The following is a 25,339-nucleotide window of genomic DNA, read 5'->3' as shown; positions in this document are numbered from 1 at the left end:
TTGTAATATTTTTCACAGCATATATGTAGAAGTGCGATTACTTAATACAATTCTAAAGAAATAAACTCTTGGAAACCAGATATAATTGCATAGGACTACTTCGAGGGTGAGAGTAGAGATCTTCGTAAGAGTTTACTATAATTTCTTCGGCAACTCAAGTTACCACTGATATATTCGCTTGGCATAGAAAGACTCTAAACAAATGAAAGTGCCACTCCTTCTGGGGAGAAGTTTAGGAATACTAAATCCCTCACCTGCTGTTGGAAATACCCCCCAATCTCATAGATTCATAGTTAAGGTGACAATTGTTCATCCCCAATGCAACACAAAAGAGATTTTCAAAAAGCACTGGCAAAAGCTATATTAGACATTCTGGCCAGGGTTTGTCCAAAAAAAAAAAGACATTCTGGCCAGGGTTCAAAATTTTTCATCTGCTGGTTTGATCTTGGAAAAGTGAGGGGAGATATCTATGTAAGAGTTTCTTATAGTTTCTTCTGCTAGTCCAGTTGCCACCAATACACCTGCAAGGAGTTCAATATCAGAGATTGTTTGTTTTAAGTGAATATTTGATGCTATAACATTAAAGTATAAAAAATGTGTATAGAACAGACCTCGGAGAGGCTTCTTCTAATCAGAGAGCTGTGTTGTTTATAACTTCTGCTGCAATAGGTATGTGACTCGTCTTGCAAACAAAGGGTTAAAAGCTCCACGTACGAATAATCATAAAATCGACAAAAACATAAAAAACGATAAGACAGTAGTGGTTAATGATGTAACCTTATATTGAACTCCTTTAACTTCTGCACAGACTCTTGAGCCGCTTTCACCGTTTCCAACCAGGGAAGTTAAAACCACAAATAAGAAGCCAAAAGCACTTGATTTAAGAAGAACTCACCATAAAATCTCCGGCGTGGATGGTTCCCATTTCAACAGATTGTCCGGTTTCAAGCTCCAACTGCCAACTGTTTGACTATTTATTATTTTGTAAAAGTGGCATGAGTTAAAAAAGAAAAGAAGACAGTGACTAAGAGTCTGACATACATATATACAAATAAACCAAAATTGTTTGGTACTCGTAATGGATCTTGTCTTGTCCTCTTGCCGGCAAGCAATGTATAAATAAGAAGCCAAAGAGCAAACCTGATTTCTTCCACTGGCTGACTTCTGACCCTCTAACGGTAGGTTTGTGCGGTCCGAGAGTTGAGGTTATTGGAACAAGAGATTGGAAGTCAGGTGTACTTTCCAAAGACTTGTTAGGTGATCAAGAAACTACTCGGAGGTACAAGATGCTATAGATAATGAGTTGTGGTCAGAGTTTCAAAAGTAGTAAATGATCGGTTCCTACCAGGAGCGTCTAAATCTGACAACGTACTTAGGGGCTGTGATGCTTGCTAAGGCTTGCTGGATTTTTGATGGCTTTTATTGTTGCTGGAACTATTGAGTTTAGATTATCGATTCTTTTCATGTGAGAGTCTAGATCAGTCTGAGTGCTTATGGCTGGGATGCTCATTAAGACTTAGCTGGATCGCAAGATGGCTGCTCGATGACTTGGAATGATAATGCTGGACCAGACTAAGTGTCTGATTAAATGGACAAGTGGGAATACTGAAACCTTAGTGTCAGCATTGATGATACTGTCTGTTCTGCCGTCTATGGAAACCAGGAGTTTCCAAGACGTGACTGTCTATCATCGCGCGTTCTGTCCTGACGTCAGTAGGAACCGGAGAGTTGCCAAGATGTAACTGTTGTTGCGTCGGTGGGAATTAGACTAGTTCGCCATCGCGTGTCTGTACTGTAGTCTGCGGAAACCCAATCTGATGTCTGTGGGAGATGTACCTTCCAAGACATAACTGTACTGTCACTGGAACTCATGGAGTTCACTACTGTGGGTTTCCGATCGCGATGAAAGCATGGATGGGAACTGGTGAGAGTTTGCCATCACATGTCTGTAGGACGTCTGTCTGTTAGGTACGTATTGTATGAACTGATGTCGTTGGGAACTGCTGAGTTTCCAAGACATAACCGTGACTGAGTCAATGGGAACTAGATGAGTTTGCCATTTTGAAATTGTGAACCGGGAAGGACTGAGGGTCCGAAAGGAAAACTGTGCAAGGGATCAAGTGTAGGATCTGGTAAGAAACGTCTGTAAGGATCAAGAATGATCCGGAGGTGTCAATAAAGACAGTAAAGATCTGAGAAAAACTGATGTCGATCATAAGGGGTCGAGGACTGGTTAGGATCAGGGAGTGATCCGAGGGAAACAACTGTAAGGATCAAGAAGAGATTAAGTTCCTAGTACTCGGAGTTAGGCCATGCTAAGGAACACTGGAGTGCGAGAATCAAACAGTCAAGTCAGGATTGGACTGAGACTGGTTGGAACCGAGTTCCGGAAGGACTAAAACTGAGTCAATAAGTGACTGCGATCGGGTAAGGTTTAAGCTGGAAAAATTAACTAACATAGTGAGTTAACACTTCGAGAATTGAGGTAAACTGGTCAGCACTGTTGGGAGTCTAGCGTTCTCGCCAAAGTGTGTGTCCAAACACCAAGAGATTGCTCGGAAGTAAGGACTACTATGCTTAGTGAGTTGGTGTATTGAATCGAGTCTGTTGGAATGGACTCCAAGCGTGATTGTGATCACGAAGTCTGGAACACAGACAAGCGTGATTGTGATCAGGAAGTTTCGGGCACAGTAATGGTCGAGTGACCAAAAACCCGAGCATTGAGTTAAGGCATTAGTGCCGTGTGTTGGGATTCATTCCAAGTGGGGGAGACTGTTCTGATTGGATAGAACAAAGTTCTATTGACTGCTGAACTCGAGGACGAGTTCATTACAAGTGGGGGAGACTTGTAACATCCCCATCCCGGGTGCACACAGGGTCGGTGTAACATCCCCATCCCGCAGTCTGAACTGGATCAGTCCAAGGTCGGGCTGATTAGACGGGACAGGCATGTTGGACATGTCATCTGGATAGTACTGGTCCGGTTAAGAGGATAATGTTTGTCCGAACATAGCAGATGAGCTTGTCGGACTAAGCTGGACGGATTCAGACAAGGCAGCTGGACTTGTCATCTGAGATCAGTTAGTCAATGTGTGGACTGACTGGTATATGATCTGACAGGAACGTATACTGAGCTGAACATGAACTGATTAGCCAAGGAAAATGGCTGGAACGGTTACTAAGTAGTTACCGGAACAGTTACAAGACGGTTCCGGGTGGTTACTGGACTGCTTAACTGATTGGGACGGTTTACGGACAGTTGAGTTCTGGAACTGCTAAGGCGGTTATAGAGCAGTTGGAACTGCCGGGAGTTACCGGAAAACCGTCAAGGACGGTTACAGACTGATAAGAAACCACCCGAGAGCAGTTACTGATGGGATTAAGTGCGGGAGCAATTGAGTAAAACGGTTATGGGCGGTTAAGGCCGAGAAGTAACCGCCCAAACTTCCTTTTAATTAAAATCCCGCGGATCAGAAGGCAGGGGGTTTGGGGACACGGTTCTGGGAGAAATAAACTGCCAGGACGGTTACTGAGCGCGGGAGCAGTTAGGGACGGTTGGGAAGAGGAGAAACCGTCCAGAACTTCCTTTTCATTCTGATTTCGCGGATGAGAGAGGGAACACGGGTTCCTGGGAGGAAGACAGAAAACACAGAAAGGAGAGGAGAGCTTTGGCCGGAGGGCCGATCGGAGTCTCAGTTAGAGACCGCAGGTCTGTCTGTTCACTGCGACTCTGTCTGATCAGAACGTTGATCAGATCGTACTGATGACACTGGAGGAGAAGAACAGAGCGAGAGGAACAGAGAGAGAGACATACGGACCCGAACAGGGATACTCGGCCAGACGGCCGTTCCAAGCCTCCGTTGGTGTGGACGCGGGTCCCTCTTGTTCTGATGCGACTGGTTCTGATCCCTACACGAATGGATCGACTTGGATATCGAGAGATGGTACCGGAGAGCGATGGCTTGATCGTGCGGATTGTTCCTGATGGCCGGCGAGTCCTGACGTGACTGATTCGGCGGGTTCTGCGGACTGCTTGATGGTTTCTGATGGGAGGCGTCTGTACTGATGATGCGGATCAGACGGAAAGGGTTGTCTGAGGTGGTTAGGGCACGGATCGAGTCTTAACGTTCTGTACCGGCTATGGTACAGGCCGAATCTTGATGGTTTGGTGTTGACTGAACCAAGACTTCTACGGGATTAGATAGTGTACTGATGGGCACGGGTTAAAGGAGCGTGATACTGGAACCGGATGGTTTGAGGGCAGGATGGCCGTGAGGAGAACTGACTAGATTGAGGGCTGTGGAGCCAACCGTGTACTGACTGATCCGAGTGTGATCAGGGACTGGTTCTGAGGCGCTAGCAAGGCTGGCGTACTGTCTGTTCTGGATGGCTGGTTGGAGACCAAGCCGTATCTCTTTGTTTACTTGGGTCACGTGGGGATGGTTGGCTGAGTGACTAAGGAACAAGGGGATTCGGTTAAGTATCTGATCGAGCTGGCCGGGTAAGACGGATGGGAAGCAGGAAGACAACAATGAAGGAGTGTATGGATGGATTATCAGATAACAAAGCACCGGGGCAGTAAGGTACATGTTTACTAAGCTGCGATTACTAGTAGATTGCTAGGTTGCTGGATTAGACTTAGCGAACCCTGTGTACTGAACTGATCCTCATAGAGGAAAATTAGAATAATAATCCTAAGTTAAGAGAATAAATTCGGATAGGGCCAGTTTGGTCGAGGTAAGCGAACTAAGGACGTACCGGCGTTAAGGGAAACCGGGTCGGGGCCTTACAGTCGGCCCGTTAAGGGTGTTTGTTAAACGGGTTTACCCGCGAAATAAAAGGGTGCCATTTTTTTCTTTTCAAAGTTTACGAAACGGCGTCGCATTGTCTGAGGGTTCCTTTTGATCTCACGAATCTCGTTGCCGTTCTTCACTTCTAAGCTATCTGTCGATGAAACTCAGAATTCAGAAACATATGATTCTCAATCGAACTTGAGAAACAATATTGTGGGTCTCTTCGTTGCCGTTCTTCACTTTGTTTTCTTCACACGATCTTGACTCTACTCATATCACCTCTCCACGATCTGGAACTCCGGTGAAGTCTCTTTCTTTATCTATCTGTATGATAATGAACTTTCATTGGGGTTGGGATTTGATTTACTGAGAGCATTTGTGCTCGTGTTGTCTTGGCTGTCTTATGATAGTGATTGATAATCAGTTATGCAGTTGTCTTGGCTGTCTTATGATAGTGTATGCCTTGTCTGAATGAACCATTTGTATAAGTTTAGTCGCTCTTGGAACATTGATAATCAGTTATGCAGTTGTCTTGGCTGTGTTATGATAGTGTATGCCTTGTCTGAATGAACATTGATAATCAGTTATGCACATGTCTTCACTGTCTTATATGATTAATTATTTTGTATCACTTTAGTTCTCACTTTATTTGGTCGGCTACATATAATTGTTTTGTGTTAAAACCCTTAATTTTTTCTTTGCAGATCAAAGCTCCATGTAGATGGAGTAGGGATCGTTTGTCTGAAGACTAAGAGAGGAGGATGGAGTTGGTTTATGTCTTGTTTCTAAATGGTTTGCAGTTGTTTTAAAAAAATTCAGACACAAGCTTTATGTGCTTTCAGATTCTCAATGGTTTGTTGTATTTCACTTTCTAAGTTTCAGATTTTATGTACTTGCAGATTTTAAATCAGGTTTTTGAGCATGTGAAATAATTAAAACTGGATTTAAAAATAGGGTTTTAAGAAGTTTGTACAACTGCATTTAGAAAAAAAGAAACAATAAAATAAAAGAAATAATTAAAGACAACATCATTACAAAAAAAAACAATATAATAAAAGAAATAATTAAAACTGCATTTAGAAAAAAAGAAACAATAAAATAAAAGAAATAATTAAAGACAACATCATTACAAAAAAAAAAAGGTTTAATGTCATCAAAAATTAACTAACTGTAATTAGAAAAAAAAAAAAAGTTAAATGGGCTCACGAGTTTAAACGGGCATCACAATTGTAAACGGGTCACAGTTAAACGGGTTTTAACAGGCAGGGCTTTAAACGGGCATACAGTTAACGGGCTCTGAACGGGTAGGGCTTTAAACGGGCATGGCTTAAACGGGCTCGGGTAGCCCGTTTTAACATCTCTATAAGTAAACCGTCAATGAAAGGGTTTAGTCCCAGCAACCTCACTCGACGAACTCTAACGCTGGCTGGAGCCTTCAGTCCTAGCCTTTTTGGAAGACGCTTTTGCTCATCGAAACTTGCCGGACTCGCATGCTTCTTGCCAACGGCCTTGTTCGGGGAAGCCTGTTTGCGGCTGATAACATTCACACATCCGCATGTGGCACGTGAATCAGAAGGAAGAGGAGTTTCCTCTCTCATAACCTCAGTTATAGCGTCACTAACATCGCCGGAACGGATCTTTTGATCCTTCTGTACCGCCTCTTTCATGGTTCCTACCAGAATCACAGAAGCTCGGTCTTCTCCTAATAGACATAGCTCATGAGGTATTACAAAAAATAAAGAAGGATATAACAGACAAGGAGCTATGCATTCAAATTTAGCCAAGATTCTAAAGATCTCGAAAATATTGCTAACAAGAATTATACTCGAATGTGTGAATGGATAGTATATGATATTGGATATACTTGACTTATACGATAACTCAAATCTAGGATTATCTCTTTTGTATATATTCTTAGTATATGCTAAGTATATTCCTCTGTCATGTACCTATATATATTGTACGATGATCATTCAATAAAGTATTATGTTCTCTCTCAAATCCTATATGGTATCACAGCTTTGATCTTTAAGATCTCTCTTTTCTTTTTGAGTTTTTCGACTCCCTCGTTAACAAAACATGTCGAGTGAATCTTCGCAAAACTCAGGCGCCGCCACTGCTGAACGCACCGCGGTCTACAACTCAAGTGACCCTCACAACTCACTTCTCTCGGTGAATATGGGTAACATCCCCAAACTCACCAACACCAACTATCTCATGTGGAGTAAGCAGATCCATGCTTTACTCGAAGGTCATGAGCTTCACAGCTTCCTTGTTGCACCCGATGCCATCCCTACGGCAACTACTGAAACAAATGGTGTCGCAGAGCCTAATCCAGCCTTTGTCTCGTGGAGAAGACAAGATCGTCTACTCTACAGTGCGGTTCTAGGTGCACTACTCGGAAAACCGATGGATCCTGAAGATCTCATTGAACAAGTTCTTGCTGGATTTCCGGAGGAGTACAAACCGGAAATAGATGCTACTAATGGTCGTGACAATCTCATCTCGTTCACTGAACTTCATGAGAAACTGGTGAACCGTGAGGCAATGATCTTATGTGCTCAACCGTCATCTCCAGCCTTCCCAATCACGGCTAATCAGGCATCTCGCTCCAAAGGCAACAACAACAACAACAACAACAACTGGCGCAATCAAACTCCTCAACAACATCAGCAGCAACAACCCATGCAAGGTCAACAACAACAAAACCGCAACTATACCCGTCAGTCTCGTCCTTATCTTGGAAAGTGTCAAGCATGTGGTGTTCAGGGCCACATTGCTCAACGATGTCCCCTGTTTCGTGTTGTGCCAACTCAAAACTCCACGTCTTCAGAACAACAGTGGCGTCCCAGTGCCAATCAAGTGGCTCTCAACACAACAAACACCGAAGGGTGGCTCATGGATAGTGGCGCAACGAATCATGTGACATCGGACTTTCACAACCTCTCGCTTCACAATCCCTACACGGGAAATGACTCCATTGTCGTTGGAAATGGTGCTGCTCTTCCAATAACACATACGGGTTCTTTTCACTCTCACACTCCTAATCGCAATTATACATTCAACAATGTCTTATGTGTACCGTCAATTCACAAGAACCTGATCTCGGTGTATCAATTCTGCAATGATAATCAAACTTTTGTGCCCTCTATGTTTCAGGTGAAGGATCTGGACACGGGAGCGCCCCTTCTGAAAGGACTGGTTAAGGATGGTAGCTATGAGTGGCCTTATTCATCATCTCTAGGAGATTTTTCTGTTTCAAAATCTTCTTTGTCCCATTGGCATCATCGCCTTGGACACCCGGCTTTCCCAATTCTTAAAACAATAACTTCGTCGTTTTTATCTTCTACTTTATGTTATGCATTGGAGTCTACTCCTTGCAATTCTTGCTTACTGAATAAGAGTCACAAACTTCCATTTTCTACAACAACAATCTCTTCAACTCACCCTTTATAAGTGTTATTCTCTGATGTTTGGATCTCACCAGTTCTTAGTGTCGATGGTTACAAGTATTATCTACTTATTGTTGACCATTTCACTCGTTACATGTGGTTTTTCCCTCTTAAACTAAAGTCACAGGTAGCATCAACCTTCACTCGGTTTAAGTCTCTCGTGGAAAATCAATTCAACCAACGCATCCGCACACTCTATACTGACAACGGTGGTGAATACATTGCTCTAGCCTCATTCCTTGCTACACACGGCATCTCACATCTTACAACTCCACCACATACACTAGAACACAACGATATGTCTGAGAGACGTCACCGTCACATAGTAGAGACTGGGCTTGCCCTTCTCACACACGCCTCAATGCCTCCCAGCTACTGGACATATGCATTTGCCACAGAAACTTATCTTATCAATCGCGTGCCAACTAAAACACTCTCCATGGCGTCACCATACTCACAATTATTTAAGATGGAACCGCACTACTCAAAACTCCGAGTGTTTGGTTGCTTATGCTACATGTGGCTTCTTCCTTACACATCTCATAAACTCGACCCTCGCTCGCTCCCTTTTGTTTTTCTCGGGTATTCTCTAACTGAGTCTGCATATCTATGTCTTCATTTACCAACATCTCGTCTCTACATATCACGGCATGTTGAATTTTGTGAAAATAATTTTCCTTTTCCGCTTTCACCGTCACCTTCTGCTCACCAGGACGAGTCTGAACCCTCTTGGGTTCCGACAGTGACTCCACTAGAAACTGATTGCATGTCACTCACAGCTCCTCCTACACCAGTTGTGCTCCCGTGTTCAGACCCTTTGCCAACGAACACAACATCAGTCACAATGGACCAGTGTGCAGTGCCTCCAACAACAATCACTCCAACAACAACAACGGCTCAAAACACATCATCATCAACAACATTGGCCTCCTCTGAGCTCTCTACGTCATCACCAAATAGTGAACCAGTCAATAACCATCAAATGGTTACTCGCGCAAAGAATCAAATCATCAAAACGAATCCAAAGTACATGTACTCAGCTCATCTGGTGCTTGCGAGTCTTGACCCTCACACAATTTCTCAGGCGCTATCTAACCCACTATGGCGTGACTCAGTCAGTGCGGAGTTTAACAGCTTCATATGCACTGATACATTTGAGCTAGTCCCACCTTCGACTGAACAAAATGTTGTCGGCTGCAGATGGCTCTTCCAAACCAAGTTCTTACCAGATGGAACTGTTGACAAACACAAATCTCGCTTGGTTGCTAAAGGCTACACTCAACGACCCGGCATTGACTTCCATGAAACGTTCAGCCCCGTTGTGAAAGCTCCAACGATTTGTATCATTATCAGTGTTGCCACTACTTGGGATTGGCCACTTCGACAACTTGACATCAACAATGCCTTTCTTCAAGGAACTCTTGATGAGGATGTCTATATGCAGCAGCCTCTAGGTTTTGTCGACAAAGATCGTCCCAACTTTGTCTGTAAGCTCAAGAAACCAATCTATGGCCTCAAGCAAGCTCCGCGCTCCTGGTATAATGAGCTCAAACGGTTTCTCTTACAGTCTGAATTTCGCAACTCTCTTGCTGATGCCTCTCTCTTCTTCTTCAAGGACAAGTCGGTTATCAAGTATTTGCTTGTGTATGTCGATGACATAATCATCATGGGGAGCTCAATAACTGCAGTTAAGTCTTTAATTGATCTTCTCGCGAAACGCTTTGCACTCAAAGACCTTGGAGATCTTTCTTACTTTCTTGGCATTGAAGTCATGCGCTCCACTGCTGGCGTTGTTCTATCACAAAGGAAGTACATTTCTGATCTTCTCCATTGCACTCGCATGACTGGAGCAAAGCCTACTGCCACGCCGATGTGCTACACTTTGTCCTTAACTCTCAACGATGGAAAACTATAACCGGATGGAAATGAGTATCGAACAGTGATTGGTGGACTTCAATATCTCTCTCTCACTAGACCAGATATATCATTCGCTGTAAGCAATCTCTCGCAGTTCATGCATAAACCCACAACAACACATTGGTAAGCAGCAAAACGAGTTCTTCCCTACCTTGCTGGCACCATTACCACTGGTCTCTTTTTCAAGCGTCCCAACTCACTGTCTCTCCATGCGTTTTCTGACGCTGATTGGGCTGGAAACCGTGATGACTACACCTCTATCGGAGCTTATGTTTTCTTTCTTGGACAGCATTCCATTTCTTGGTCTGCTAAGAAGCAAACGAGTGTCTCCAGATCATCCACTGAGGCCGAGTATCGGTCTGTTACAAACACTGCTGCGGAAGTTTGTTGGGTCTCCTCCCTCCTTCTTGAGATTGGTGTACCCATTCCTGCTACTCCAACAGTCTTTTGCGATAATATTGGTGCCACATATCTTGCATAAAATCATGTCTTTCACACTCGCATGAAGCACTTGGCTCTTGACTATCATTTTGTTCGCAATCAAGTTCAGGCCAAGAACCTACGAGTTACACATGTCTGCTCTGCTGATCAGTTGGCGGATGCCCTGACCAAACCACTACCTCGTCGTCGGTTTGAGTCTTTGTTTATCAAGATCGGACTTGTAAATCGCCGTCCGTCTTGAGGGAGCGTATTGGATATACTTGACTTATACGATAACCTCAAATCTAGGATTATCTCTTTTGTATATATTCTTAGTATATACTAAGTATATTCCTTTGTCATGTACCTATATATATTGTACGATGATCATTCAATAAAGTATTCTGTTCTCTCTCAAATCCTATATATGAGAGATATATGGGTGTATCACAACGTAATTATCCTTGCGCTAGAGTAGGAGGAAGATTTCGTCCTTAAATGCGCTGCGAATCTATCTAAGGACTGTGGGACAATTGTTGGATCCTGATCCCAAACCCATTTTGGGTGGCGCGCGACATATAAAGATATCGAAGATGATAGAAGTTCAAACTGAGAGGTCGATAGCCATCGAAGTCGCAAAAAAGAGGATAAGACTTGGTCAAACGAATCATGCTCCTGAGATCCGCGGAAACAATCAAGCCTCTGAGATTGCTGGAATTGGTGAACAAGAAGAAGAGAAGATGTCGGAGGATTCTAACAAGGTGAGCAAGTATAAAAGAGGAGGAGAACGAGAGGAGAGACACATTCATACCCGTACACACACACACATATCTACCTTGAGCTCTAGTTCCTTTTACATTTTGACCTCGTTTTATATCTTGTTCTTCATTAGATTAGTATTATTCTAATTCACAAACACTTGTAAACCCGTTAACATCAATATACAAATCTATTTTCGTCAACTTGAGTTTGATTACATTGTTGTATTTTATAGATATTATTGCCTACAAGTTCTTCTTTCCTAATTTACAAACAAACACTTTCAAGTACTTAGTATGGATTTTAGGATCCACACATTTTTGTTGATAAGCATCAATATTTGATATTGGAGAAGATGGTGAAAAAAAATATAGAGTAAATTAATAGATAAAAAAATCATATAGGAGAAAGTAAGATGAGATATTATGATAAAATTTAGGTTAGAGTTACTAGAAATTAGAGATGATATATTTTTCATTAGATTGTTTATGTGTTTTTGTAAAACATATGCGACGTGTCAAATTTTGATTTGTTAAGTAACTTGTGATTTAGTATATAAAACTTTATAGAGATATCAAATATCAAACCTTTCAAATGTATTAGGTTAATTTTTCAATAATTTATAAATACACATATATAAAAATTGATTTAGTAATTTCTTTTACTAAGTCAATTTAGATTAACAATTCTTATCTTTTTTGAACATTAACTATGACCGTGTTTATATTCACCGTTTAAAAGTGAGCATATAAAATGATAGATATACAAATACATATGCATATGTAATATCCATCTTTTTGCTTTACATGTATAATCAGTTAATGAAGCATTTTTCATAATTACATAAACATAATATATGTTATGTATATATAAAAGAATATAGATTATAGAAATATAACCATAATTTTTAAAATTTATATTTATGTCAGCACATTGTGCGAGTCCGTCCACCTAGTAATAATATTTAAAAGATATGAAAGAAGATGCACAAGAGAATATTTGGAATCTGCGTCAAGTAAACATAAAGGAAATTAGGCAAAATAACCATCAAAAAATTATAATTCACTAAATAACCACAACCCCACCCACCCTGTTTCTTCTTTTCTCTTCCTATCTCTTTCCACCGTCTTACTAAAAATCTAATTTTTATATGATTATCCCACAAATAAACCTTAAACAGAATGAACTTCTTTGTCCAATGAATATTAGATAATTTATCTTTATTTATTTATTTATTTATTTTTGGGTCAAATAATATAAAAGAGTTTATTAAGGTTAGCAGTTTACCTCGGGAAAGCAATAAGAGGACTTTTCATTGGAGGGAATACTAACTACTCAAGGTCAGAAAGTAAAGGGGAAATGAAAATTAGATAGTCATAGTTTTTGTCTTGATAAAATATAAGAAAATTGTGTAAAGCTAATCAAAAGAATTGTAATTTTTTGATAAAATTTTAATATAAAAGTACATGTTTGTTATGGAAATTTGCTGGTTATCAGTTCCTTCGAATCTAACTTAAGTTCTAAACCTTTATCAAGATATCAATAGTGTAACTCTTATAAAAACTTCGATTTTGGATTCTAAGTGGGTTTCTCATTAACAATAAATTATATAATAATATATAAATATCTATACTGTTATTTGCGTGTTATTTGCGAAGTGATTTTTCGCAACAGAGTTCTCACATTAAAAATTAGACCGGGTTAAATTCAATGATATCCTTAATGAATTTTTATATAGTAGTTGATGTCTCACACCTTGTGTGGATTAATATATCTAATAACCTAACAATTTTTAGTTATAATTTTTATTTTAATAAAAATATTAATTAAATTAGATACAATTTTAAAATTAATATTATAAATTATAAAACTTCAATATTCATATTGGTAATCAGTGTATTAAATTATATTCTTTTGCTTCATAGTTTTATTTATGTGATGTATATTTTGGATCGAAATATTTTATCTAGTAATAATTAAATTAAGAAATTTGTATTTGAAATTAAATACATATTGTATTTGGAGAGAAAAGAAATCATATGGCACTGAAAGGATTATAAAAATCACAACTATAAAACATCAACAAAATAACAATAGTGTAAGAGTATTCAATCCGGTAAAACCAAACCATTTAGAACCAAACCAAACCGAAATACAGAAATAGTATGAATTTGGTAGTACCGAATAAACAAAATGGATAATATTTTTAAGAAACCGCAGTATATGGATATATTTCAGTACATTAAGCGATCGTACCAAATAAACAAAAAAAACTGATTAATTCAAATATATTAGTATAATTAATATATAAATTTTATAATACTTTGTATTTGATCAATATTTCCAAATACAAATTAGAGAAACTGGCTATAATATTAGTCAATAAAATCATAAACTAAATATGAGATAAAATAATGATGATATTATTGGTAGATATTGTTAATATCAATTTTTAACATCTATTTATTAATTAAATGTCCTAAATATCATGATAATGATATATTAAAATATATATTTAAAAATAATAATATATATAGTAATATTCAAATATATATATATATATAGATATAATTTTAAATAATAATATTAATTAAACTAATGACAATGACTTATGCTAAAATCATGGAAAAGATGAAAAGTAAACAAATTAACTAAAATCATGGATAAGATGACAAGTAAGCAAATTCACTTCTCAAATAATAGTATAGATAGATAACTAAAAACAAATTTATATTAATAATATAATTTTTTTAAAAATAAAATAATTCTTATATATTATGTTGTTATCTTGAAATAATATTTTCTATTATAAAAGTTAAGAATTAAGATATAAAACAATTTATAATTAAATATTAATAATTTTCATATATTATGTTGTTATCTTGAGATAATATTTTCTATTATAGAAGTTAAAAAATTAAGATATAAAACAATTTATAATTAAATATTAATCAAATAAAAACATTTGTATAAATATATTTTCTAAAATATTTCTAATATGTAAGTGTTTTTAAATTTTAACACAATAATAAACATATATATATATATATTTTAATGGAATTTTTTTATATATAAATAATTTGATGTTTGATTTAAAATTTTTGAAAACATAAATAATAACTTATCATGCTTGTTTTTTTATTAATAAAACATAAACTAATAAGTATTCATAATAATCACCCCTGGAACCAATTAGATTGTACTCGTCGTCATACGGCTGGCGTAGTATTGTTTCGACTAGATTTCTGGTCAGCAAAGGACTAATCAAAAGGGTGGGATCATGATCAATGACCTTTGGCTCTCATCCACTCGCCCGAGACCAACAAATAAAATTCAACATAACCTTTACCCGGACCTTACAGTGAATTCTCTCATCAATGTAGAATCAAGAACATGGAATTTACAGGTAATTCGAACTTTGGTGGATCCTCAAGATGTGGAATTAATTGAAAGTATTCCACTCAGCCGGTTTTCGTCATCAGATCGAGATAGATGGCATTTTACTAATACTGGAAGACACACGATTAAATCATGATACCAATTAGAACGAGTGTATCCGGATGGAGAGAGAACGTTACCAGAATATGGTCCTTCAGTCAATCCATTGAAGGCTCACTGCTGAAAAGTTTATTGTCCACCTAAAATGAAATATTTTTATGGCAATTGGTCACATGATGTATTGCGATCAAAAAAAATTTACGAGCGCGAGGTATACAAGGAGATACGATTTGGGAAGATGTGGAGACCCTGAGGAATCTATTAATCATGTGTTCTTTGAATGTCCACCGGCGGTTCAGGTTTGGGCGCTCTCTAGCATTCCATTAAACCCAGAAATATTTGCCCCCCAATCTCTCTTTACGAACATGGATCATTTATTTTGGATGGTTTCTCCGGAATTGGAAGATCATCAATTTGCATGGATCTTATGGTATATTTAGAAAGGACGAAATAATAAAGTTTTTAGGAATTTGGATATTGATCATAAGGATACTCTTAAGTTAGCTGAAACAGAGTCATCACTTTGGGCTGAGGCACAAAACTTACTTATACACACACTCGACCATTCTTTCTTGCCGGTGGAACCAATGGTACAAGCTATCCCAAGTAAACGGTGTTTCACAGATGGGTCATGGAAAACCAAAGAACCATTTTCCGGACAAAGATGGTATAGCACTCTGGAAGATTTTGATGGTTTAGTGGGAGCGAGGAATACAAGAGCAGCCCAGTCGCCCTTACACTCGGAGATCGAGGCTTTGATTTGGCAATGGAATGTATGCGGAATCTTAGGCAGTTTACGGTTACATTTGCAACGAATTGTTCTCAGTTGATGAAGATGGTTTCGGAACCAGAAGAATGACCAACCTTTGCAAGTTATTTGGAAGACATAAAGATCTTGAAGAGGAGCTTACAGAACTCAGAAATCATCAATATACCACGGGCACAAATATCTAAGGCGGACAGCCTAGCACGCAGTGCAAGGAAGCAACCGTCGTTTATCGTCCATATGGATGTGGAGCTACCATTTTGGTTTGCAGAGTCAGTTTAAGTCTGTTTTTGTTGCTGACAAAAAAAAAAAATTCATAATAATATTATGCTTGCATGTTCGGCTAAAACATTTAGTTAATAAATATTTTAAGTTATGTTCTTACATCATAATTTTTGTTTAATGTTTTTAATTATTTGAGAGATGACAAAAAAAATATTGTTAATGAAAAAACCCACCGGCTCTAAGTTATAGTTATAGGACTCAAAATATTGCAGATTGAGCACCAAACTAAACTACCGACATTTCCAAGTGAAATATTTTTTTGTTAAAGAAAGAACATTTTCCAAGTGAAATATTGCGTCTTACATGTCGATTAAAAGTTAAAAAAAAATTCGATTGATCTCCGACTAGATTACTGAACTTCATGTCGAACGTTCGTTAATCTATTTTTGAACATAAATCTGCCTGATGATATCTTTTTATCTTTTAAAAAATGCTACCTGTATAACCATAATAACTGGAGAGTCGCAAGCTCTTCACGCCACTCCCATATTTTGCTTGAATTTGGTACCCTCTGCGAAATTTGATAGACGAGTGTAGTAAAACATTTGTTCAACCTTCTGTTAACTATATTATATGAAGAATACTGATTATTTTGCATCCGACATTTTAATATGGTCTCTTCATTTAACCATTACAAATGTCAAGCACTTGGCAATAATATATTGGGCCTAGATAGATGTTATAATACAATTAACGATCAAAAGAAAAAAGTGCAATTGATGCAAGCCAACTACATATTCTTCCTTTTAAAACATAATAAAAGGGAAGGTGAAAAGTACAAAGAGACTCAGGCGAGATGAATGGCCTAGAAGACTACAGAAAGCCTTCAATGCCACGACCCGATTGGACTTCTCTATAGATCATAAGTGCTTCTTCCATCACATTGGCCTGAGCCAGAAGCTGTGATCTCTTCTTTCCCGAAGGATGTGTCGATAAATATTCCCCAAGTGCCACATCTCCCCCGAGCTTCCCCAGCTTCTCATACACTTTGGGAGCTATTCGTGGGTCGTAGCCCGCAGATGCAAGCAATAGCAAACCAATGTAATCGGCCTCAATCTCCATCCTGCCATTAACCAAACACACACATCAGAACTTTTTTTACTTGATCAAACACATACACATATCGTTCCTTCTCTTCTTCATTTCTCCTAATGGTTCACAGGATGATTAAACAAAATTTATCGAATCATTTGCAAAACTGAACCCAAAATCCCCTCAAAGGCTAAACTTTCCTAAGTTTATCTTGTGAGTTATTGTACTAAAAGCAAAGGATGGAAAAGAGACAACAAGAGAGAAAGGAAGAGAATGTACTTTCTGGAGAAAGGAAGCCTCAAGAAAAGGGCAGACATTGTGTTCACAAGATCAGGCATGACAAACTGATACAGAACCAGTTGAAGGATTGCGAACCATAAGTTCTTTGTTATCCCCTCCGCTACATGTCTAGCCACAGCATGACCAACCTAATCAGATATACACCACAATAAAACAATCAGGAAAAAACCATGCTTTTGTTCCAGAAACTTATTTGGTCTAGAAATATCAATGTTCCTATGTATGACAAACAAGAGGATGAGGCTGTTATGTACCTCGTGCCCGATGACAGTAGCAACTTCAGCATCAGACTTGAAATGATCAAGCAAACCAGTGAAGACAACAATCTTCCCAGCGGGCAAGCAAAAGGCGTTAACCATAGGCTCGTTAACCACAATCACCTCCCAATTAATCCCTTCAAGATGAGCACTCTCTCCCTTGGTATCTTTCTTCCTGCTTTCTTGAATCCATTTATCATCAAGAATCTGATCATCTTTCGACCATCTCATCCCACTCAACGTCTCTTCACCATCTTCACTCAAAGCCATACCCACCTCCTTCACTCCCCTATCACTACCCCTCGCAGTGCTATCCATCGAACCATACCCTAAATCACTCCACACATGCTCGTGACTCAAACCTCTCTGCAAAGCATCAATGACATCTTTAGCTATCAACCTAACCCTAATGCTCTCAGGGTGGATTGCAGGGAGGACTTTCCCTTTGTAAGTTTTCTTAATCTGCTCAAACTGGGATTCACCAATACGCTTCTCCATGGATTTGGACAAGAGAACGAAATGTGTTCGCTTTGTGTAAGGAACAGTCTCCAAGTTCCCGAAGTAGAGAGTGATAAGAACTCCGGAACCGACGAGCACCACCGTCCAGACAGCCCTAGGGTTTTGGAGCCACTTTCTGGGTCCACGTGGCTTAAAGTGACGAACTTGGTAACGATCAACGTAGTAGCTTCTCTTGGCTTGACTCAGAAACGGATTGTAAGCGACCCTGTTGGTGTTTGTCCATGATCGTAACCCTACTTCGCCGGAAGCGATTGAGGAGAACCCAGAAAACTTCCCAGTTGGGTTTAGGTTCCGTCGCAGGGAGTCGAACACCAGTTTGGTTCTTCCGTACCATGACATTGCTGAGAACGGAGGTTGAAGATGTTAGAGGGGAAACAAGGAAGATGGGTGGAGACTAAAGATTTTATTGGGGAGATTTGAAGAAGATTCGAGAAAAGTGGAGAAGAAGAAACATGAAGAAGTCGTGTCAGCCAGGGGAGGACGCCGCCGAGATGCGGAACCGGTGAGATTTGCAAAGTAACCGGATGAATCCCGGTTCTTTGTTTCGAGATTTAAATCGCAAGTGATATGTTTTTTCTTTGACTAATGGGATTAATATTTTATCTAGAATATAAATAAATAGGTCTATTAGTGAGCATATCAAACATTTCCTCCCTCAAATTTTCAATACATGTACATGTGAGCATATAATAGTTTAACCCCTGTTCGAAAACGTGGGCGCCTAGCCGCGTAACCGGCCGTCTAGGCACTCGGCGGCAAGCAAATGCCGCGACTAAGGCCAAATCGCCTTAACTAATTGGCAAACCAGATAACCGGTCGGTTTAGCGATTAATCGGTTTGAAAACCACGGCATTTTATACTGTTTACAACTGTATTTTGATGTTCATATCTATATTTTGTTTATATATCTATATTTGTTATAAAATAATATTAAAAAACTAGGCCCTGATTACTCTCCGATTTTCTCTCTAGGCGCTAGGTCCAACTCAACCGCCCGACTAGCATCCAGCGCGTTCCCGAACAGGGAGTTTAACTAGTTTCACTGGTGTACGAATACGATATCATTGATATGCTATAAACAATTTTCTCCCTCACACATTTGCTACATTTGTTGTCAATTTTTTCCTTTTGCTACCTTTGATTCAACTAGTTTCACAACAAAACTATCATATTTAAATAGTTCTATTATGAGCATATAAATAGTTGATGCGATTACCTTGGGGTAAAACTCATAAAGCTTAGATTTTAGGCGCCAAATATTATTAACATTTTGGGAGCACCATATTTTGAAACATCTCTTTGGTCTGGTGGTCTGTTAACTTATCTTGTTTTCCTACAGATGTAGAGTTCGATTGCTTTCTTTTGTATCTCATTAAGTCTTCTTTTAATAATGATTGCAAGTAAATCACTCCAAGAAAACACGGATTTACCGACTGTTTTTTCCGACCACAATTGCAGTCGCTAAATTTACCGACTAATTAGCGACTGATTTGCGACTGACTTGCCACCAAAAAATCTCAGTAGCTAAACAGTCGTTAAGTAACGACTACGGAGTAACGTCGCAGTTTAGTCAGAAATTAGCGATTAAAGTGTAGCTAATATATAGTCGGTAAATTACAGTCGGCAATCGGTCGCTAATTTAGCGACTGATTACCGACTGAATATGTGGGTAGAAAAAAATTCATTTTTCAGTCTTTAAAAATCGGTATAAAACACGTGAATGTTGTTTTGGAGGTAGGTATACCAAATATTTACGATTGAATATATCAGTCGCAAGATCGGTCGAAAATTAGTCGGAAATTAGTCAGAAATTAGTCGGAAAATGGTACCCTAAACATAAATCTCATACCCTAAACCCTAAAAATATTTTTAAACTCTAAATTTTAAATATAAACCTTAAATTAGACTATAAACTTTTCACACTTTAAATATTAATCTAAACCCTAAAAAACATTTCTCAAAATCCTATATCATAAATATAAACTCCAGTTATAATATTTTAAAACCTAAACTCCAAAACTTAAATATAAAGTTTAACATCAAAACTTTGATTTATAACCCAAATACTATACACCAAACTATAATCTCTAAACCTAAACCATATTCTCCAAATCACAAATAGCAAATCTAGAATTTCAAATTTAAATATAAATCTTATATTATAAAACACTAAACCACATACTCCAAATACCACAAAGTAATCTTAAACTTTAAAATTATTTTTTCAATAAGTGATCTCAAATCTTAAATCTATAACCCAAAATGCTATACACCAAACCCTTATACTCCATATACACTAAACTTAAAATTTAATTCTTCACACAACCAACTCTAATATTTCATACTCTAATATCTAATCCTAAACTTAAACTAAAAATGGAATATCTTTGAAATTAAATTTTAAATTTTAATCTAATTTCCAAATACTATATAATTCCAAACTTTAAACACCAAACTTAAATCTAATACTCCAAATCATAAATCTAAACACAAATGCTTGTTAATGTAAATGTATAACTTAATTGTTATAAAAAAATTAGTATAATAATACAATTACAGATTTATAAACAATATTAAATGAAATATATTGAATTTTAAGTTAATTGGTTAATCTTTAATAACCATATGTTGATTTTAATATAATTACAAATGAAGATTTGTTTCCCTTTGTCTTATTACTCAATATTTTAAAAATTAGGATAATATTTTCTGACCATTGATTGTTTTGGATCTGACGGTCTTTGTTTTGGATCTGATAGTCTGAGACTAATCTTTTTTCATTGGTTGATATCAAATAGCAAGGATGGTGTCAGATTCATAACAACCATTGATTAAAGTTTAATCAAATGGGGGAGATTTAATCTCAACTTCTATCTTTTGTTTTGTTCTTCTACCCACCACAAAGAAACAACCAACTTGTTTTTTGTTTTGTTTTGAACGACACATCTAACTTGTTCTCTTTAATAATTGTCAGACGACGAAAAAAAACTCGTTCGCTTCACTATATTTTGTTCGTGTGTCAGACTTCACTCTGCTCAACCCACGGCGTCTCCTCCCTTTCTCAACCCACGGCGTCTTCTCCGTTGCTCAACCCATGGCGTCTCCTCCCTTCTCAACCCACGGCGTTTAGACAGCGAAGAACCCACCGTCGCTTGACAGAGAAGAACCCACCGGCGCTTGTCAAGAAGATCCCACCGGCGCTTGTCAAGAAGAACCCACAGGCGTTTCACAGAGCGTGACTGGAGACGGAGAAGGCAGAGAGCGTAACCGGAGACGGAGAAGGCAGAGAGCGTAACCGGAGACGGAGAAGACAGCGGAGGAGGAGGAAAATGACGGTGGCAAATCTCGAGCTTCTCTCCCTCAGTCTCGGAAACAAAGAAGACAGAGGAAAAGGACGACGGCGGTGGCAAATCCCGAGCTTCTCTCCTTTGCGTCTCCGGTTATGCTCTCCGACGTTGCCGCTGCGTTTCGCCTCTGCTCACCTCGCCGGCTATAATGGAGAAGACAACACGATGGGCGGCTGAGAGAAGATTTGGTCTAGTTTTTTTTTAATGGGTGCATTTGCCAAATGACCAAATTTGAAATTAAGTGCAGAACATTTTGACATAATAAAGTCCATAACAATTATGTTTATCAGCTATTACCTCTTTTATTTTTTTTTTAAGTTGCCAGTAATAGAGAGAAACTAATGACATCAATATTTTAACACCCCACAATTAATTATCACACGTAATACAATCAACACCACACTTTTGTTTAACACATAAATATATATCTGATTTCTCTATATTATATCACTAAAATTAATAGGATTCAAAATCCACTCACGTCTAGTAAATACTAAATTTTACTCTAAACCTCAACTCCTAAATACTAAACCCTAAACTTTAAACATCACATTTCCATCTAAATACTAAACCCTAAATCTTAATTACTGAACTCTAAACCCAAATATAAACTTTAAACCCAATTATCAAAATATGAAAATAGTATATAATATTATGTAATATTAAACTAAATCCAAACAAAACTCTTCAATGCTAAACTCAGACCTAACTTTTGAATACTAAACCCAAAAATGCTATCACTAAACCCAAACCTAAACTCCCACCTTCCAAATACTAAACTCTAAATCCTAATCACTAAACCCTAAACCCTAAACCCAAGTATAGACTCTAAACCCAAATAGAATGGAACAAAATACATAGTATAGTACAAATTGGTGAGCAAAAAAGAACACTCTTTATTAATCGTCGAATGGGACATATCACTAAACCCAAACCTCAACCCCCACCTTCCAAATACTAAACCCTAAATCTTAATCATTAAACCCTAAACTTAAGTATAAACTCTAAACCCAAATAGTATAGAACAAAATACATAGTATAATACATATAGTTGTAAACAAGAAATTGATAAATAATGAATTTATCAAACAATCGATGGTACAATAATAAAACAACCGTAGCGTACTTTTTAGTTTGGTACTTGCGAATTGTACAAAAATATAAGAATCGTACTATACTATAATTTGCTTTCACTACATATAGTATAGTCGGCGAGTTCATCTTCTTCACATTTTCCCCTTTTTACAGACATGGTGGTGATACACGCATTCACTAGTTCAGAGTAATTATTCTTCACCATACCATATCAATACAACATACTATAACAATTTAAATAACAACCAAAAAAATATAGATCAACAACATTAAAAAAAACTAAAAAAAAAAACAAATCGGGCCATCTTCTCCTCCAAACTCAATTCCACAAGCCCAATATCCATGTTCTTTCTTCGTCTAGTGGTTTGTGTTCGTATGTATGAGAAAAAAAACAGAGATCGGAGGAGAAGAGGAAGAAGAAGAAGAGATGTGGAACAATGATAACCACAATTTATTAAATTATTTATTTAATAAATAATTATCAGTAGGTGAAAATTAGGGGTTTTAGTTATCTAATGAATTATAATTTGTTTGAAGGCTATACAGACCAATTCCCCTTTTTTAATTTAGGCTTAGTTTTTTTTTTAAGTTCTGGTTAGGTGTGGTTATGTAAACCGGTTTAGAAAGTTCAGTAATTGAAAACCAATCTTAATTTATAAATAAAAATGTATTCGGTAAAATTTTAATTTTGCAAACCGGTTTAAATTAATCAACCATTTCAACTAATAACCCGATTTTAATTAGTAACCAAATGCATAAATATTTTTTATTTATATTTTGTAAATATGTTTATAATAGTAGTCGCAAATCGGTCGCTAAAATCAGCGCCTGAATAGCGACCACTTTAGCTACTGATATATTGGTCGTAAATCAGTCGGTATTTAACGACTGATTACCGACAGATAAATTTAGCGACGAGCACTATTACGACGACATGAATCAGTCGCTAATCAGTCGTAAAACTAGATTTACCGACTGATTTCCTACTAATTTTGCAGTAGGAAAACACTTGTTTTTTTGTAGTGAATGAGTGGTAACAAATACGATTGCTTTTAATAGAATCTTTGTTTATTTTTAGTATATAGAACATTAAATATAGAGAGTAAATATATAAAAATCTAGTCTATGTTCTCCAATTATTTATTGTATTCTACTAATTCAAAATTGACCATATTTAATTATCTATGTTCTCCATTGTTCAGTGACTGTTGCTGGAATTGTTATATCTCTCGCTTTAATGTTTAGTTTTTTAAAACTAAAGTTCAACAAAATTATTTACGTTCGAATATGTTTCATAAGTTATTAAACGTATTGTCTATAATATTAATAGAACATGAACTAGTTAAAACACTTGGTTATTCAAAATTTGTGAATAACTTTGAAAGAAAATTTGCAAAAAAATTATTGATATTTATGTACTTTCTTATAAAAATGTAAATTTTAATAATGTTAAAAATGCAAAAACAAAAAATTTGTAACTAAGGGGTAACATTTTTTGAATGTGCTTTAGGCACCGCTGGACTCCGAACCGGCACTAGATGTGAAACTAGTTAATAACAGTGATCTACCCAAACTATTTGATATATAAAAAAAAATATTGTTCAAAGGAAATTTCACATGATTGAATAACTGAATAGATAATATTTGGACTAAGTACACCTTAATACATTACTTCAAAGATAATTTTTGAGATCCTAATTAATGAAAGAAACAAAAGCTACTGCTTTTTAAGAAGGAGAGGGCCAACGTTATCTCCATTAGCTTTGTTGTGCTTCGTATGACTCCCATCACACAAAGGAAATGTCCCCGACCTCCAACACCTACCATACATTAAATTAATTAATACAAATATAATATAATAAAATTAATACAAATATAATATCATACACGTAAACCTATTTAGCAAAGTCTTACCAAAGAAAGCTTTAGCCTTTAATTGTTTGTGTTTACATTTTTATAGGTTTACGTTTATATGTTTGCATACATACATATATATACATATATATATTTCATATTCAAATTGACCCACAAAAATTTAACTTTTAAAACAATTTTGATATTATAAACGAAAATCTTATATTTAGCCATTTTGATTAAAATTTATAAATATTAATAATGTTTTCTGTTTATTTTGTCGTCAATGTTTTATTTAATAATGATGATTTTAAATTAACACAATTTGAAAGGAACGTAGCCTTAACTTAAGATATGGATTGTTAGTATACTTAAATATACCGAAAAAGTATACTAATATGTAATCTTGTATGGTGATATTAATAAAAGATAGTTCAAACTTCAAATTCATAAAAGCAGCAAAGTATTCTTATTTTGGTTTGGAAAAAAAAAAGAGAAACCTGCAATATGGAGTTATGTTTTTGGAAAGCTCGGTTACCACGACAGAGTCCACCACCTTCTCCTCGTTCTTTCTGATCTCCGGATTGATTCCTCCTCCTCCGCCTTCTGCTCTCACCACTGCCATTCTCTGCTGCTTCCTCCCCGTTTCACCGGTGACTCGCCTGAATGGAAGCTGCCCGGTGTAACATAGCCCTAAGCCAAACGTGCTCATGCTGATAGCCATAGATAACTCTCTGTCTCTCTGTGTGGCAATGCTTTACTGAAGAGAGAAACAGAGATTTGTTTATTAAGAAAGAAAAAAGATATGTGAAAGGTAAAAGGACGTAGAGCTTGTGGCCGTCACGCTCTCTCTACTAAACGACGTCGTGAAGTGTTTGTATCAAACGTGTGGTGTAAAAGCTAACTTTGCTACATTTATTAGATTACATCGCATTTATAATATTCTAATAATACATTTGCTTTGCGCATGGTAAATTTATATGAAAATTATTTAAAAATTATAGCATAGAAAAATAAAATTTATGTTCTTGATCGAATTAATATT

At 37.2% G+C, this 25,339-nt stretch overlaps 2 protein-coding genes and 2 long non-coding RNA genes across 6 annotated transcripts; 1 reads left to right on the top strand and 3 right to left on the bottom strand.

Annotated features, from left to right (window-relative positions):
* Positions 1-40: 40 nt before the first annotated feature.
* LOC106316946 lies at positions 41-1,172 on the bottom strand. Of its 3 annotated transcripts, none has more exons than XR_001265012.1 (4): positions 1,042-1,172; positions 896-962; positions 612-820; positions 41-521 (listed from the first exon to the last, which is right to left on the bottom strand). It is a non-coding gene; the product is annotated as an uncharacterized LOC106316946 (long non-coding RNA). The 3 variants fall into 3 exon arrangements; XR_001265013.1 differs by having other exon boundaries at positions 1,141-1,167; XR_001265011.1 differs by lacking the exon at positions 1,042-1,172 and having other exon boundaries at positions 896-1,032.
* Positions 1,173-4,858: 3,686 nt separating this feature from the next.
* LOC106316613 lies at positions 4,859-5,746 on the top strand. The gene is made up of 2 exons (XR_001264901.1): positions 4,859-5,094; positions 5,498-5,746. It is a non-coding gene; the product is annotated as an uncharacterized LOC106316613 (long non-coding RNA).
* Positions 5,747-16,535: 10,789 nt separating this feature from the next.
* LOC106312873 lies at positions 16,536-18,594 on the bottom strand. Its single transcript, XM_013750553.1, has 3 exons — positions 17,477-18,594; positions 17,202-17,350; positions 16,536-16,953 (listed from the first exon to the last, which is right to left on the bottom strand). Exons 1-3 carry the CDS (start codon positions 18,335-18,337, stop codon positions 16,704-16,706), a joined length of 1,260 nt encoding a protein of 419 aa, XP_013606007.1. The 5' UTR covers positions 18,338-18,594; the 3' UTR covers positions 16,536-16,703.
* Positions 18,595-24,037: 5,443 nt separating this feature from the next.
* LOC106315999 (CDGSH iron-sulfur domain-containing protein NEET) lies at positions 24,038-25,104 on the bottom strand. Its single transcript, XM_013753856.1, has 2 exons — positions 24,795-25,104; positions 24,038-24,260 (listed from the first exon to the last, which is right to left on the bottom strand). The coding sequence occupies exons 1-2, from the start codon at positions 25,016-25,018 to the stop codon at positions 24,158-24,160; spliced, it is 327 nt and encodes a 108-aa protein (XP_013609310.1). The 5' UTR covers positions 25,019-25,104; the 3' UTR covers positions 24,038-24,157.
* Positions 25,105-25,339: the final 235 nt, after the last annotated feature.

Source organism: Brassica oleracea, chromosome C9, assembly GCF_000695525.1.
Source record: "Brassica oleracea var. oleracea cultivar TO1000 chromosome C9, BOL, whole genome shotgun sequence".
In the NCBI taxonomy this organism is placed as follows: domain Eukaryota; kingdom Viridiplantae; phylum Streptophyta; class Magnoliopsida; order Brassicales; family Brassicaceae; genus Brassica; species Brassica oleracea.
The sequence above is the reverse complement of the archived record's forward strand: the minus strand, read 5'-3'. Positions and strand labels throughout refer to the sequence as shown.